Source organism: Crocodylus porosus, unplaced genomic scaffold, assembly GCF_001723895.1.
Source record: "Crocodylus porosus isolate Cpor-Errol unplaced genomic scaffold, CroPor_comp1, whole genome shotgun sequence".
In the NCBI taxonomy this organism is placed as follows: domain Eukaryota; kingdom Metazoa; phylum Chordata; order Crocodylia; family Crocodylidae; genus Crocodylus; species Crocodylus porosus.
In genome coordinates, this window is record NW_017728923.1 from 611,805 (window position 1) to 629,269 (window position 17,465).

At 53.7% G+C, this 17,465-nt stretch overlaps 1 protein-coding gene across 2 annotated transcripts in view; it reads left to right on the forward strand.

The window, feature by feature from the left end:
- LOC109313359 (cytoplasmic phosphatidylinositol transfer protein 1-like) overlaps positions 1–17,465 on the forward strand; it is a 34,452-nt gene that overhangs the window by 12,502 nt on the left and 4,485 nt on the right. Inside the window, exons 3-9 of one of the 2 annotated variants that reach the window (XM_019539840.1) lie at positions 4,212–4,300; positions 5,219–5,226; positions 5,928–5,999; positions 6,534–6,629; positions 7,028–7,183; positions 11,197–11,260; positions 14,860–14,978. In XM_019539840.1, coding sequence (XP_019395385.1) covers positions 4,212–4,300; positions 5,219–5,226; positions 5,928–5,999; positions 6,534–6,629; positions 7,028–7,183; positions 11,197–11,260; positions 14,860–14,942 — 568 coding nt within the window. In that variant the 3' untranslated portion in view covers positions 14,943–14,978. The remainder of the gene's footprint in view (positions 1–4,211; positions 4,301–5,218; positions 5,227–5,927; positions 6,000–6,533; positions 6,630–7,027; positions 7,184–11,196; positions 11,261–14,859; positions 14,979–17,465) is intronic. The other variant, XM_019539839.1, reaches the window with a different exon arrangement.

A 17,465-nucleotide genomic window follows, 5' to 3' on the forward strand; every position in this document is an offset into this window, starting at 1 on the left:
ATAGAAGCATTATCAGTGCTTGGTTCAACTTAGTGGCCAGCCAAGTTGATCATGAGTAGAAGCCAGATTCCTGCTGGTCCAGCTCATCAGATGAACCAGTGCTCCAGGATGACATGCAGAACAAGATCCAAAATCGATACATCTTGCCCCATCTTTTATAACCTTGTCAATTCATCCAGTCCTCTGAGCTTTTGCTGGGTTATCACTGTGTTCTTTCTTGAAGGTCGATTGCCATTGTTCTCTTGCTGTTCTGGGGCAGATTCTTCTTGTTTGGTCTCTTATCTGCCTGTATTCTTCAGCCAGTCACCAGCTGATGTTTTCCTCTTCCACAGACACACTCTCACCCATTCTCTCACACACGTAGCATACAAAGGTCAAGCAGTTATGTTAAGCTACAGAACAATACAAAATGGAGTTTCTTAAGGCAATGCAAAACTCAATAAAATACATAAAATTAGAAGCAATAGGCAAAAAGGCTATTTATATAACACTAGCAGATGCTTTGATCTGCTTATTCCCTCCAGGTAGAACTCTCCTATCCTGAAGGGGGTTTCCCAGGACAGCCCTGAGGATGGGTGGCTTAGGGGAGCTCAGCGAGGACTCATGGAAGAGCATTACATTGCATTACCATCTCTATGCACAGCCCCAACCCCGGTGTGGAGAGCTGTCCCCTGGGCATGGTTCTGATGCTGTCACTCCTGGCATGTCATGGCCTTGTGCAATCCCTGAGAGCAGTGGATCGATAGCACGCCACAGCCTTGGAATGGCCATGTCAGCTCTTCGGCATGACACAGGCAGGGGCTGAAGCAGCAGAATCATTTCCTTCCTGATAGCCTTGGCTTATGTTTGAAAGAGGCCACCAAGTGGCTTGTTTGGAGGGGCCATACAAGTGGGTGCTCAGCTCCTGTGGAGACCCCTAGGGCTGTGTGTTTCATCTGAGTCCCCTGGTGCTTTGCCAGCATGACTCAAGTCTCCCAGTCCCCTACTAGATGGGCATCAAGGCCACAGTTTGACCCATGGAGCGACTGGAAGGAAGGGCAGGGGAGAGTGTCTTCTGCTCTCCATGTCCTGGGATACATCCTAGTGCCTGGTGTCCAAGCAAGTGGCTCCTGCTGCTGAAGCCCTAGCAACAATGTGGTGGTAGGATCTGGCTTTCTCACATCCTCATGGCTTGGTGACGAGTCTCCCTGCAGGCTGCGTGCTGCTTCGCTCCATCCCCAGGAGCCTTCATAGCAAGTGACTGGGGGCTGCTTCAGATAAAAAATGAAACCAACTTGCTGATAAGCTCGCTGCTGCCCCTGGTGGGACCGGGACTGCTGTGGCTGGCAGCAGAATGATTTGTATGCGAGAGCCCAGCCATTAGCTATCCTTCCATGGGGCTAGGCTGAGCTTGCCCTGGAGAGCTAATATGTGTTTGCATTTAGGTAAACTTAGGATCTGCCCCTTCTTGCTGGGGGCTAGAATAGGGACCCAGAAGGAAATTGCTCTGCTGCTGTTTATCTAAGGCAACATTATCAGCATTGTATGAGCCCCCACTACATGTGAAATATCTCCTCCCCAATTTATTAGTGCCTGGAATTAGAATGGAAAAAAACTGGAAAAGTTTATTTCAGCTGCCATGCCTGAATCAACTCCTCCCCTCTTTGCCTGTCTTTCTTCAGGGGTTGTGAAGCTAAGACAGTCAGTTTTCTTTCGGCATCTGGGGGCTTTCACTTTCAGGTACCCCTTCCCCAAAGGGTAGGTATAGCTGACCTGCTCCACTCAGGTCCAGACTCCCAGTCCCAGCTTTCCCTTCCTGCCTCTGCCCAGCCTCGCTGTTTGGGCTGGTCAGATATGCCCGGGCTTTCTGAGCTGGGGGGCAGATATTTGACACCTATATCTACTGCTAGACCAAAACTCATTTTGCCAGGGGGTCCCCAGTCAGACACTCAGGCCTACCTGGAGCCTTACTGGAGCCAGTGGGATTCCCTATAGACATTCGCAGGCTGGTGCTCTTCAGCACTGAGATAAGTGGCCAATTCCAAAGGTGCTGAGCACTTGCAGCTCCCATAGAAGGAAATGAGAGATGCCCAAATGCATGGGCACTCACTGACCAGCCTGAAAGTGGGTTTGGTGATGAGTCTGAGGCTCACCTCAGACTCAGCACATCTCCAAGTAGCTTTGGAGACATTGGCAGGAGTCTTTGGAGGAGAGACATAAAGCCCATCCCAAGGCTGCAGAGGAAAAAGAAAATACACTGAGATTGCATCTGGCTTCCCCAAGCCAGAGCCTGCTACTGCCAGCTGTCTGTGCATGGAGCTCCTTCTGACCTCAGGTTCAGTTCTGAATGCTCAGAGAGGCCTCCAGCAGCGAGCCCTGAGATGATTTTGTGGCTGTCAGCTCCAAAGGGGGCCCACGGTTTTGTCCCCTTTTGTTTCTAGGGGGAATCTTACAGCTGAGCCAGGGAACTCTCACGTCCCCAGTGCTAGCTGCAATGTAGACAGGTTTCTTGTGGTGTTGACTGAGCCAGCCTGAGGCCAGGACTATTCAAAGCTTCAGCCCCATCATCACAAGGGCTGAGAGGGGCTCTGTCCACAAACTGCTTTACCATGGCCCTGGGCAGACAGGGGTTGTGTCAAGTGAAAGAGTAGCGGGCAGATAATCTAAGCCCCAAACTGGAGCAGCTGTTCAGTCCAGTGGAGAATTAGACCTCAAAGAATCGGGGTGAAACACTACTAGTACATGCTGCACAGGTTTGTCTGGCTTCTGCCTGCATCCATCCCAGGGGAGTCAGGAATAAAGGTGAAAAGGCTATGACTTGTTCTCCCCCTACCTACTAGAGAGTCTTTAAAGGTTGCCTGCTGTGTGACCTACCCCAGGAGAACTGCTGGTCTGTCCACTCCTGATCCCTTCCTGTATGCAAAGCTGAGGTCATTTACACTGGGGTATGTGTTCCTCTGTCCATGTGTTGTGCAGTAACCCAATTACCCCTTGCTGAGGACAGACCTAATGCAGGAGTGGCCTTTGCATCTGTTTCACTGCCTGTCCCCTTGCTGCCCCTTAATCCCTTGGCTTCTGCCTGTCCTGCACCTCCCTTTCCCCTGCTGCAGCCCAGCTGTCCCATTCTCTCCTTGATGTTTGCTTATTCACATGCATGGCTGTCAGAGAGGAGAACCAAGGCCCGTTCATTATTCCCACCCCTAGTGCCCAGCGGGTGGAAAGGTGCGATGGACAGTGCATATCGGTGAGGCAGCCCTAGCAGCATGCCTCCATCTCACTGCAGCACGTTACTGGGCTGTGCGCTCAGCAGGGGGACTGCCAGCGCTAGCCGGTATATTTTTAGCCGTGGCACTCACGATTCTCCTCTCGGGGATGCTATTTATAGAGGCTGAAGATTAATCAAAAATCCCCTCGTCTCTCCCCTCCCCCCGAGCTCCCCTCCGATTGGGTGAGGAACAGCTGTCATGACCAGAGGAAAGCAAGAGCTGGTAGCTCATTTCCAGCCCCTGTAGAGCAGGCTGGAGTGAGCCCAGCTGCTGCCTGCCTGCTGGCAGGTACCTTTCACTGATGCACCTTCCTTGGTGCAGAGGGTCTGTGCCCTTCAGTGCATCCATACCCCAGTGTCCTCTCCTTACCATGACTGCGGGGGGATCTGAGGGCCTGGGAGCAGAAGCAGCACCTGATCCAGCCTGCGGGTCTTAACCTGCTTTTCTGAACCAAGAGCACAGCTTCCCATGGCTGCAGTGGGAGCAGGATCAGCTCTTAGGGTTGCTGGAGTATGAGGGCTGCAAGTGGGGGTGAGCAAGGGGAAGAGGTAGGTCTGGGTGCCTTGTGGGGCATGGAGATGGAGACTGGTTGGGAGAGCCCAGCAGTGGAGGACCAGGGAGGGTGTGGCACTCAGGGAGTGATGCTGGGGGTACAGGTATGCCCTGGGCATGCAGGCAGCTGGAAGGACACTGGCAAGTTGGGGGCTGCAGGGCTAGGGAGCTGATGCCCAGGTCCTGATGCAGGTGTGGTAGCACTGTATTTCAAGCTTGGCTTTGGCCCTGGAGGGCACTCTTCTCCCTCCTGCCAGAAGCAGCCACTCCCACTCAGGGCTGAGGGAGGGGTCCATCTGCTCTGTACCTGCGCTGTGGAGAAGTTGGTCCTAAGGGTGACTGGTCAGTGTTGAGATACACAAGACAGAAATGCAGTGGGTGGTGACTGGAGCCCCCTGTTCTGCGCCTCCCCAGCAAACTGCCCAGCTGGGCCCGTGCCGTGACTCCCCGCATATTCTACATCACGGAGAAGGCCTGGAACTACTATCCCTACACCATCACAGGTAAGGTGCCCTCCTCCTGCCCAGCTCCAGCTGCACTCCCATGCGGCCTCTGAGCCTTGCACTGGGCTGGGAGCACCAGTCTTCTCCCCTTCCCTAACCAGGCACTGCTTGAAGCCCAGATCTCCTGTAGCCCTGCCTCTCCATCAGGTTGTTCCAGGGAGGGAGTGAGATGCCAGTGGAGGGGAAGACAGGAGCAGTCTCAGGGATCTCGTCCTGATGGGCATGAGGACAAAGTGATTCTCTTTGTGGGCCCTGTCCCCAGGAAGCAGACACTCCACGGGTGTCACCAACACTGCCTGGGTCAGCCTAACTCTACTGGTGACCCCCACCCCATGTGTAAACTGGGCCCTGGCACATGACAAGCTGCCCTTCACTGCCACCCACACAGACTCCCCCAGCACAGGACCTGGGAGGAAGGCACCAGGCACAGCAAAAGGCCCCCAAGGGCCCAAAAGAGCCCAAAGCCCAACAAGTGGGCTCAGCGTCTGGCAGGCAACTTGCCCAAGCTCCACACCTCAGTCAGCCCTGTCCTGCCCAGGCAGAGCCAAGCTCCTCTCTTAAGGCCTGTTCCTCAGTCAGCTCATCCCACCAGCATCTGCGTGCTGCAGAGTCCTAAGCATCGAGCTAGGAGCCAGCTCCCCTGGTACAACTCACCCTGACTGCCAAACTTGTGCTGGCCCTGGCCCCACTGATGTGAGTGTGGGGTCTCAGCAGGGCTGGCCGTGCTTGTGTGTCCCTCCTCCTCAGCCTGGCCAGGGCAATGTAGCCACCTCATTGTCCAGCTGGATGGAGCCACTCAGGAGCGCTTGGCTGTGTAGATGCAATAATGGTTCCTCTGACTCATCGTCCTTTCCCCCTTTCTCCCTGCTGCCCTCACCCACCCTGGCGCTTCCTGGATGTGCTGTGCTGCTGGCTCAGAGTACACGGTAAGGACTGGCTGCAGCTGGGCAGTTGTTCAGCTCTCCATTCACCACCCTCCCAGCCTGCTCCACGGCTGGAACCAGACTGGGCAAGACTGGCAATAGAGCCCCATTCTGGCCCTGCCACAGCCCTAGGCATGGGCTGCAGAGGGGCATTAAGGGGAAGATGATGACAGGCACTGCTGCCCCTAGTGCTGTGATGCCTGAAGAGGCTCAGAGGCTTGTGGCTCCTGCTCACAGCTGGACTCAGCCCCTGCTACCCTGCAGCTTATCCCTTCCTCTGTGAGAATAATTAACTGCCCACAGCCCACCTTGCCACAACACCCACCCAGTCCTGAGCACAGGCCCCGATGGGTCCTCTCCATCATGAAGGGCATGACTCCTTCCACCCCAAATGCTGTGTGGAAACTTTTACCCTCAGGTGGGGCCCCCAAGGAAAAGAGAGGCATAAGGGACTACTTTGTGCTGTGGTTCCCCTTCCCACGTGTGCCTGTGGACTCCTTGCTTGTCAGCATCCTCCAGGGCAGAGACAGGCTGACAGAGCCGGGTAGTGGGGGAAGCTGCTAAGTCCAGACCTGATCAATGAGATACTTCAGTGTCTGGGGCTGGGGAGTCAGGACTGGATGCTGCTTCAGCCTACTGAGTCCTTGGTCTTTAGGGGGGCAGCCAGACTGGGCCAGAACTGACGGCCTATGCTCTTTCTGCAGTGCTCTTTCCTGCCTAAGTTCTCCATTTACATAGAAACCAAGTATGAGGATAACTGCGGAGACAGCGAGAATGTAAGTTCCCCCCACCCGGCCCTTGCTTCTTGCTCGCATTCCCTTGGCACAAGCCACTCCCTCCCCTGTCCCCACCTGCTGCCTCTGCCCATCCTGCTGAGGGTGGTGTTGTGGAGAGAGATTAGCCTCCTGTTCTTCCCCTGCTGCATGGGCATCATCCCCGTCACCAGTGACCTGAGGGGAGCTATGGCCCCTTGCCACCAAGTGGGAGTTGGTCCAGGCTAGCTGGGAGGAGCAGGATATCTCCTGAGCCTGCAACCCCCTTGGCCAGGCAAGCAACCTAGGCCACAGTCCACTGACCCCCATCCAGTGCCAGAAGGGATGCCTCTATACACTCAGTCTGGGATCCTTGCTCGGGTGGCAGCAGCAGTAAATGGATCTTTTCATGGCCTTGTTGCAGTTTACAGATGCTGCTGTCCCAGTGCAGGGAGGCCCTTGGTTGGGCATACAAAGCTATTTCCCCACTGGCATTGGCTGGCCTGGGGAGGATGTTGGTGATTGGTTGTCGGTCTCATTGGGCCCTTCCTTCTACAGATCTTCCACAGCGATAAAATCCTGGGAGACCATGAAATCTCATTCCTGGACATTGCCTTTGATGAGATCCCTGAGCGCTACTACCGGTCCCTGGAGGTAATGTCACTGAGAAGAGAGAGCACAATCCCGTTGACCCTGTCCCTGGCACCCACTCATCTGCCTCTTCCCACCCAAGATGGCCAGCCCGACACCAACTGTCTGCCAGTGCCCATACATGTCTGTGCACCTGCCCTGCCCATCTGCCTAGTCACAGTCACCCAGGCCCATGCCTGCCTGCACACCCTTGGCCTGTCTTCCTCCCACCTGCTCATGCACCCCAATCCACCCACCCCACAGCCAGGTTTGTCACATATCAGTGTGCTGTGCTGTTCCTGGCACAGCTGTTAGCAGTGGGAGGTGAAGTCTGGATTGGGGCTTGGCCAAGGGCGTGGCTGGTCCTCTTTCCTTGTCCTTGGCACGCTGACCTGCCTGCTCCTTTATCCTTCTCCATGTAGGACCCACGGTACTTCAGTTCGGTGAAGACAGGCCGTGGCCCCTTGCGAGAAGGCTGGCGGGAGCACACCAAGCCCGTCATGTGCTCCTACAAGCTGGTCACCGTCAAGTTTGAGGTGTGGGGGCTGCAGACACGAGTGGAGCAGTTTGTTCACAAGGTGAGGGGGCACCTCTGCCCCTCCAAGGAGAGGAAACCTGGTTCCCCTGGCAACCATAATACATGCTTCTAGGAAGGAGCTGCCCCCATGCCAGCCAGGGATTCAACATGTGGGGGAAGCCCACATGGCCATTTATAGGCTGCAGGAAACACCCCAGAGCCCTACAGCTAGCTGGGAACATGCCAGCCCTTAGTCAGGACCCCAGCAGGCAGTCACTCCCAATGCGTCTTGCTGACTGTGGCTACTGAAATGAAGTAATTTGTTACTCTGTTGTCAGAAGTTGGACAGAGAGAGAGAGAGAGAGTGTGTGTGAGAGACAGCAGACAGATATATCACTTGGACTGGAGCTAGACTTCTCAGTGGTGACAGATGATGGAACAAGGAGCAATGGTCTCAAGTTTTGCAGCAAGGAAGGTTTAGGTTGGATATTAGGAAAAACTTTCTCACTTGGAGGGTAGTAAAACACTGGAACAGTTTATGCAGTGAGGTGGTGGAATCTCCGTCCTTGGAAGTTTTTAAGGCCCTGTTTGAAAAAGCCCTGGCTGGGATGATCTAGTTGGGGATGGCCCTGTTTGAGCAGAGGGTTGAACTAGATGACCTCCTGAGGTCCTTTCCAGCCCTAATTTACCATGATTATATGGTTTAAATGAGGTTTGTACTGCAATTGCCCAGACATATGAGCCAGTTCAGAACATTTTAAACCTCCTGAACCATCTAAAAAACCTGCTTGGATAATCAAGTACTGTTTTGCTGCAGTTTTCCTGAACCAGTTCGGTGTTATCTGCAGACACCAGGCTTTTCATGACTAATGTCTGGCCAGTCCTCCAGGCATCCCACACCGCCCCACTGCTCACGCCCTTCCCCACCACCTGAGTCTTCTCAAGGCAACTGGCAACTCTGGTACACGGCCAGAACTCTACTGCCAAGTCCTGCGTTACCTGCACTTGACTGCAGGTCCCCTGGCTGGAGGCTCAGGGCAGCTCTCTGCTGCTTTTCAAGAGCTGGTCAGTTTTCTTCCACTGGTGGCAGAGGAGTCCTTACACAGCCCCTGGAGCTCCCAGGCAGGAGTCCAGGCAGCCCCTGTACCAATCCTACTGGCACACCTAGGGACTCCTAGTCAGGGCCCCATTGTACACAGAACTCAGTAAAGTGCAGGAATGGGTCTTAAATTCAGTGGGCATGTGTACACGTGCGCCCCACTGTACAGTTGGTACTACACAGTCCTGGCAGCACATCGGTCATTCCATAGCAGCAGCAGCAGTAGCAGCATGGTTAGTGTCCATCAACACTACAGCACTGTAGCAATGAGTTATGTCACCATAGCTCATTGCTACAGCAATGTAGCATCTTGTGTAGATGCGCCCAGCAAGAAGACAGAGCAGAAAACTTCAGCTGGATTGGGTGCTCACTACCACTCACAGGTGGTGGGTCCACAGCACTGCAGTACTTCAGAAGTGACCACTGTGCTTAGAGCTGTTAGAACTGGACACATGGACAGCTTTAACCAAGGACAAATGTGAGCCAGTTTCCAGTCGGTGACATTCAAGTGTTTATGACCGTTCAAGAGTTTATGACCATTAGTCCTTGTTATCCCTTGGGGCACTCTGGTGAACAGATGTTCCCCCAGATCCTGATGCACACCCCTTACGTACTTTTAGGCAGCCACCAGGTCACCCTTCAGCCTGCACTTTTCCAGGCTGAAGAGTCCAATGGCTCTCAGCCTCTCATCATAAGAACTATTCTCTTGCCCTCTGATTGACTCTCTCAAGCTTCTTGACATCCTTCTTGAATTGTGGAGCCCAGAATTGGATGCAGTACTCCAGCTGCGGCCTCACCAAGGCCAAGTACAGCAGGAGGATTACATCCTGAGATTTACTTGAGAAGCATCTACGGATGCAAGCCACAGTTTTGTTTGCTTTACCAGCTGCAGCATCACATCGGTGGCTCATGTTCATCTTGTGGTCAATCATCTTGAGGTTTGTACTGCAATTGCCCAGACATATGAGCCAGTTCAGAACATTTTCAACCTCCTGAACCATCTAAAAAACCTACTTGGATAATCAAGTACTGTTTTGCAGCAGTTTTCCTGAACCAGTTTTCCTGAACCAGGCTGTGTAAGGTTCATCTGCCCGCACCTCAAGTGACATGCATGCCACTGCCATCTACTGTAGGCAATCAGAGCTGTCCCATTGCAAGTCATAGCCCCCATACTGCTACTGTTTCACAAAGATTCTGCTTTAGCTCCTTCTGGAGCAGGGGCATGGAAGCAGTGTCCTGCTCTTGCAGTTATCCATGGCATGATGCTACAGCTGCGAAGTCCTGCATGCCCACTGCTTCTTTATGGCATAACAGGAAAACACATGGCAACAGCTTTTCATGCTGGATGCATTTTGGTTTTAATTTTTTATTGGGTATGAAGAGCCATAGCCCTTATGGTGGGACATACAATAAAGCCCCCAGTCACAGGTACGCACCTGGCATTGGATGCTGGCATTTGATCCATTGTCTGGACCAAATTCTAGCTCAGGACAATGACGCTTCCCCTGCCTTTAAAAAACCCTGTGCAGTTCACATGGTTACAGTAATGTCTGTGTGCTAAACAGCTGCCCTGTTCCACCCTTGCTGTGGCTGCATTTCAGCAGTGCAATGTGACACGTATTCAGTATAGCCTGTAAACCAGTTTCTGAAATGTTCTATGCTAGAAAGCCCTGTATAAATAACCCAGTCAGTTACCCAGGCCCAGTCAAGCTTTATAGACTCCTCCAGGCTGTGTAGTTTAGGCTATTGAAAGCCCCTTCTCAGCCCTGTGCTTGGGGACAGTGTAGTGTCTCTTCATCCACCTCGGTACTCTGCCTTGTGGGAAAAAAACCCGCAGCACACTTATAGGCTCAGCAGTGCTATGCTCGCTAGCACCATGGCTGAAAGAGACTTAGGGGTCATGATTGACCACAAGATGAACATGAGCCACCAATGTGATGTTGCAGCTGGTAAAGCAAACAAAACTGTGGCTTGCATCCATAGATGCTTCTCAAGTAAATCTCAGGATGTAATCCTCCTGCTGTACTTGGCCTTGGTGAGGCCGCAGCTGGAGTACTGCATCCAATTCTGGGCTCCACAATTCAAGAAGGATGTCAAGAAGCTTGAGAGAGTCCAGAGGAGAATCACACGTATGATCAGAGGGCAAGAGAATAGTTTTTATGATGAGAGGCTGAGAGCCATGGGACTCTTCAGCCTGGAAAAGTGCAGGCTGAAGGGTGACCTGGTGGCTGCCTAAAAGTACGTAAGGGGTGTGCATCAGGATCTGGGGGAACATCTGTTCACCAGAGCACCCCAAGGATAACAAGGACTAACGGTCATAAACTCCTCCCTGACCATTTTAGGCTGGACATAAGGAAAAACTTATTTACTGTCTGAGACCCCAAGGCCTGGAATAGACTCCCTCCAGAAGTGGTGCAGGCATCTACTATGGACTCATTCAAGAAATGATTGGATGCCTATCTTGCTGGGATCCTAGCTGACTTCCTGCCCTTGAGGCAGGGGGCTGGACTTGATGATCTTCAAGGTCCCTTGCAGCCCTAATGTCTATGAAATCTATGAAAATCCAGGATGCTTTGGAGTAGAGTACCTCTCCATTTCCCTGGGAGCTGGGGTGGGGGGCAGGGCTGCTTGTAAAGGCTTCCCCCAGGCCTAGGTGGGGACCTTCTGGAGAGGTGGAAAGCCCTGCTGGCTCCCGATAAGTGGGAAGTGAAGAGACGTATGTGGCCTGTTCTTCACTGAGGGTAGGTCTAACTCAGTGTTCCCACCCCACAGATGCCTCCTCAGCCCTGTGCTCTGAGAAGAGGCATATGCTGAACACTAGGATGTGGCATGCAGACGTCGTCTCTTGGGAGGGCCCCAATCAGCTCCATAACTGCCCATTCTACCTAGAGGGTGCATGTAGAGCCATAGGGAGGGGAGGGGAGGGGAGGGCACTTTGCTGCATTCCAGGGCTCTAACTGTCCTGCGGCTTGCAGGTGATCCGGGACATCCTGTTGATAGGACACCGACAGGCGTTTGCCTGGGTAGACGAGTGGTGCGGTAAGTGGCCTGCAGTGCTGTTCCTCTTGTGGGGATCAACAAAGCTAAGCACCAGGGTGGTGGGAGATGCCTGTCCTCCCCCCGGGTTCCCCAGGTCCTTGCTGTGGGTCTGTGCTGGTTACAACACCTGGGTGTATTTCAGTGGACCCTCTCTTTCCCAGTTATAGGGAAAGTCTGGCACATGGACACCAGGGGTTGGAGAGTCACCCCCTTCCCTTCACCAAACTTCCCCCCAGGCTGGAGGAGCAGGAGGGTATCCCGTGCCCACACTGCACTGCCTTTTGCTCTGGGATTGGTGTTGTCTAGTAAGGGCAGAGTGCCAGGGTGACCATTATTCATGTGCAGGGAAGGCATGTGGAACAGAATTGCCCATGCCGGGGCCCTGGCACTCCTCATGCACCCTGGAAATCAGGTAGTGCATAAGGGTCCCAGTAGGGCTGCTGCCTCCTTCCAGGCTCAAGGTATTGTGAATATGTCCAGCCCAACCAGGGATCAGGTTCCCCATTGAAGGCTGGCATTCACTCCAGGGCTGAATTTGGCCTAGGAAGGATAATTCCTGTTGACTTTGCTAGCCCACTTACAGCAGGGCGGAATTTGGCCCCTGCACACACAGTGGCTGTTGGGAAGGAATTAACAGACTTCCTGCAAGAAGAGAGCACAGACACCAAGCAGCCCCCTCCTGCCTCTGCAGGAGTGTGCTGGCCCTTTAAGGATGCATTCCACCTTCTCTGCAAGAGATGGCTGCAAGCTGAAATGCGTAGGCCAGATCATCTGCAGGCAGATCTCCATCTCCTGCTGCTAACCCCACTAACCCCCCATCCCCCATCCCTGCTCGCTGCTGTTCTGGCTTTGCCTCATGCTGCTGCACACCCGAGCACTGCCACCCCATCCCTCTGCAAGCGCCCTCCACTTCCTGCTTGGCACCACTGTCACATGGCCTCTCTCACTGCCGCTGACCCTTCGCTGCACATCCTGGGGACCTAGACTCGTGGGTGGGCTGGGTGCTCTGCACAGTGTGGGGGTGCCCTGCAATCACTGTCTTTGCTGAGGTACTGGCCTTGGAGTCTGGTTCAGGGGCACAGGGCAGGAGACAGGGCCAGGGTGGGAATGGCATCATTTCACAGTCATGTGGCCCTGCAGCCTTGCTCTGCTGCCCAGCAAGGACCATCCAGCTGGGCTGTGCTGACATTAGAGATGGAGCACATGGTTCCTCTTCAGCTGGTTGCTGGTGCAGATGGATCCAGATCCTGGTGGTGGCTGGAAGGATTCTCGTCCCACATGACATCGGCATTGTCCAGAAAAGCTGGCGCCAGGAGGTGATTCAAGCTCAGATTCTGCAAGGTGTGACTGAGCCTGGGGAAGCAGAGAGAGGAAGTGTCTGTCAAACAGAGGACAAGAAGACATGGAGTGTGAATGCTGCTGACAATTCCCCCCCTCCCATCTAGTCTGTGGTGGCCAGGGCTGTGGACCAGGTCCAGGCCAGCTGTGTGTTGGGCACTGCTGCCCCCTGCTGGCCCATACCAGCAGCAGTGACATGAAGTGAAGCACTAGGTTGCTGGGCCATCACGAAGGCCCAGCTCTCCTGAAAATCCCATGTCCTGGAGATGCGTGTACAGGGAAACCATACAGCCCACGTCCATCAGCCTTTGCTTCCAGCCAGGCTAGCTAGCACCCAGCTCCTCCCAGGGTTCACAGCTGTAGCTGACATTGTCCCTCTGAGGGTGTCGCTGCCCAAGCCATCATGGCAGCCCCAGCCCAGCAGCTTCTCTCCAGGACTCTGGACAGAACCTGAGGCAGCCTTTGCCCTTACCTGCACATCAGCTGGTAGCCAGGGCTGGTTGCATGAGAGGATCCTCAGCAGGGCATGTGCTTAGTGTTGCCCAGGGGAACGAGGCAGGGATAGAGTGAGGGAATCTCTTAAGGGAGAGGGCAGGGCAGAACCCACCTGGCAAAGGGTTTGGTGCATCTGAGCCAGGAGCAGACCACAAAGCATCCTGACAACCAGGAGATCAGCTTCGTCAATGGGGAAACCAAAAGAAGCAGCTACTGCTACTGCAAAGGAGAAGCCAGGCCTGGGGTAGCTGTTGCTGTGCCCTCACACAGCTCCTCCCCCACTAGGTGAGGCTGTGGCTAAGCCAACAAGAAGCTCACAGCCCAGGCGGCTGCGTTCATCCCCTGAAGAACCTCGGAGGAAACCCTGGGGTGCGTGCTCCCAGTGCCAGCTAACGTCACTGCAGGCTTCCTCTGCTGCCAGAGCTCTTCCACCCTCCTCTACAGCAGCTCCGCTGGGAATGACTAAGATTGGACTAAATGGTGGCACTTGTACCATTCTTTATGGCGTTGCCTGCTTGGATTGACAAGGCCCTCCTACCACTGGGCACCCAGTGAGCAGCACAGGTCAAGCATCTTGACGTTGCTGGAATTCCCAATGGACTGCAAAGAGCTTCCTTCACAGGCTGTACTTAGTGGCCAATGGTCTCTACCCAACAGAGATGTCAGGACTGAGCAGATAATAGCTGGAAAGCTTGCTGGCACCTTCTTTCCCCATCAGCCTTCTGGGGTAGTACTTAACAGTCTCACTTCCCTGTAATGCTACTAACAACACAGCCTCCATCCGCAGCCCTCAGCATCCTGTGAGGCAGGCTGGCTCAGTAGAGAAACATCCATTCATCTCTTGGTCTGTGCCTGGCCTCCTGCTTCTCCCAGACCTGTCAGCCCTCTGATTCAAAGGGCTTCCCAGTGTCTTGCATCTGGCAGCTCTAGGTCAGCCAGGGTGCTGAATAGGGAATTCAAGAGACAGCAACATCTGCTGATTGCTAGGGTTGGCTGCTCTTTAGGAGCTCAGGGGCAGCCTCTCAGGATGCATGGGCCCTGAAAGGGGAGGGCCATATGCCTGTTGGCAGCCCCATTGAAGTCTGTGCAAACCTTGTGGTCTGTCCATGAATGCTTGTTCTTGGGGATGTCTCTGTCTGTGCCTTCAAGAGCCCACAACTGCGAATGCCTGAGCTTTCAGTAAGCGGTGGGAGACTGCTGGTGTGTGAGATATGTCCTGTGTTGCTTCTGGACGATGGACTTATACGAGGTGCTGACAGCCATGACTCAGGAGAAGCCAGGTGTGAGCAGCCTGGCAGCTGGTTGGCACTGCAGGCTGGGAAAGTGACACAGCTCCCTGTGGGTCCCTGTGCCATGGCTTGAAGACCTTCCTGTCTCTCAGGACACCTCACTGTTTCAAGCAGCGCTTTGTAAGCCTGTCTTTACCAAGTGCAAGTAGAAAGCACCTGACAGCAGGTGTCAGCATGAATGTGTTTTGTGTGTGCCATCATGCCCATTGCATGGGAGAGTGTGCGTCTTGCAGAGGGTATTCCCCAGCAGGGCATGAATGGGGGAGGGTAAGCATTCAGAAGGGAGACCCAAGTGATGGGTAAATGAATGGAAAGCCAGGTGGCAGATGGATGGATGTGCTTCTGGCTGTGGCTGGTGGCCCCTGGTGGTGGTGTAGCACTTGCTTCCCTGTTGCTGTGCCCTGCACTGGATTTGTGGGGCACTCGCCTAGTGTTTCCCCGCTGGCCGAGCAGTGAGAGGCTCTCTGCATGTTACAGACATGTCCCTGGAGGAGGTCCGTGCCTTCGAGACTCAGATGCAAGTGGCCACAAACCAAAAGTTCGGAAGCCAGGACCCTTAGCTTCCTGCCTGCCCAGCTCGCCCAGGACCTCCCTTTGTATGTACCTTCCATTTGGTTTTCTCTTTCTCCATGCGGCCTCATGGTTCACCCCTGTCCCTTCCTGTTCACAGAGTGAACTCTGGGGCAGCCATTCTTTACACTGGGGTCTGGCTGGGGGGTGGCCACAGCCCGGGGAGAGTACGTGGTCTGGATCAGAACTGGAGCATGCACTGGACTGTGGGCAAAGGAGCTGAATTGGAGGGTGGCGTTCAGCCTCCCTTATGCAGGGCAGTGCTCAGGCTTTTCTGCAGTGGGGGCTGTGGTGGGACATCAGAGTATCTGCCATAGTGTTTTTATGTGAGGGCTTCTCCTTGACTCTGCAGGGAGCTCATCATCCCCCACAACAAGAGGTGATTGTGCTGGGGACAGATGAACCTGGTCCATAGCTGTGAGCCCACAGTGCAGCTGCTTGTTAAAACAGGATAGAGGTCGCTCAGAGAGAAACATTTACACATAAGTAGGGGAGATCCTGGGAGCTCTCCGCGATCCCATGGCAAACGGATCACATGTTTCACCTGGAGCAGCCCCCATCAGAATGGCTTGCATTGGGGGGGTGGTATTGAGTTGGAGCTCACAGGAGAAGTTCAACAGCTGTATGGATAGAGCAGGTGCCAAGTTTGCTTCCCCAGGGCAGATGTGCAGATGCACCTTAAGCCTTCTGTGCACTCCCCCTGCTTCAGCAGCCTGGGCCCCATGGCTCTACCAGTGCGCCTCCCTCTGCTCCCACCATCTCTGTGCACATAGCTTTGCCAATGCACCTCCCTCCTGCCTGCACCCGCCGCATTCCACTCCTGATCCCTCCCCAGTGCTACACCTCATTCCTGCCCTGCAGTATCCTTGCCGTTCCAGTATGCAACCTTTGCAAGGGAGTTCGACAGCCCACAGTGGAAGCCTGGGTACTGATGACCTCAGGGACCTGGCAGCAGGCAGACAGCACATAGGCAGGCCCCATGCTTCTTTCTTGACCTGGCCTCTCTAAGAGTCAGGAATCAAGGCCATCTGCCTACTGCTGTGTTCAACAGCCTCCTTGAGGTGGTTTCTCTGCTGTTGACCCAATCCTATTGCCCTCTGCTTCATGCACTGCATCGTCCCTTAGATCTTCACACCCAGGTATGTGTAGAAGTAAGTCACTGAAGGGTGAATTCCCTGTAGAGCCTCAGCGTCAAAGCTTGGGCAAGTCCCCTTCCTTCTCATGCTGATCTCAGCCACAGCCCTGACACTGGACAGCCTGGAAGATATGCACAGGACAGTCATTTAAATCAACCCACGCAGAGCTCAGAACCAGATCTGAAAGCTCTGGCTTGGTCGCCTCTGCTGCCCTGTTCAGCCTATTAGAAATAAGAGCTAACTACTGTTACAAGTCCCTTGGAAAATTTATTCCCATGGGGAAACTTGGCCTTTAAAGTCATCTTTGACTCCTCACAACAGCTAAAGCATATTTCCTGTGTCTTCTGAAGCAGTTCAGTCTTCTCAGGCCTATTGTGAAGAAGATGACACAATAGCTAACCAGGTTGCAACAAGGGAGAAAAACTACATAAAACTAGGACAGACTCTCCCAGGGCAGCAGAGTTTTGCCCAATCATGCAGTGTTTACACAAAGCAAGGCACTCAGATACCAGGGTGACACATCCATCCTGGCAGCAGGACTGAAGAAGAAGCTAAGGAATTGGTTTGTTTTATTCTTCCTGATGGATCTTTGCTCTTGGCCAAGGTGGTCATGGGAACCTCAGTAGAGACAGCTCAACAGGTGCTTCAGCAAGTCTCAGCTCCACAGCATAATGCCCTCTAAGGAGAGGAACCCAACAGAGGTGAGCTGGAGCTTCTGCTCAGCCTGCAGCCCATCAGCCACCAGCAGCACCTGTTCTGTACAGAGCCTGTGCATCACATGATGCTGATTACTCTTCCTCACTCACAGCTGCTGGATCATGTATTCAAAGAATACCTCATTCCTTCCCTGACCTTATTTTTCCATGGAAGGAACAGCTTTAGTTGCCACAGGGACATTGCTGCATCCCCAGCTGGAGCAGAGATGGCCTGTGGAATTGTATGTGAGAGGGGAGGTAGCAATAAAGCAACTTCTATTGTGTGGTCCACACTACAGAAAAATTAGAAACCTAAGGAAAACTACTGTTTCTGAGTCTGAAAAAGATTCTCCATCCCCCTCCAGTGAGTAAGTCTCCCCAGGCTGTAGTTTCAAGCTCAACATCTCATCTGTGGCTTTGGCCTTTAGCCTGATAGGACTGTAGATTTCCACACACTGGACCTGCAGGCTGTTTTAGAGACAGCAGTAAGGGGCACTTCATAAACATCTTCATGGATTAGGTGAGAGATGCTGGTGAGAATTGCCTTCAGCCACAGCATCCTCCTCCTCCTCCAGGGACACTGCCTTCTGGGATAGGTAAGCAAGGTGAGGACTATAGGGAGGAGGCCAGCTAGTAGATGCAGAAGCTGGCTTGTGCCCAGCACATGAACACAAAGGGCCTG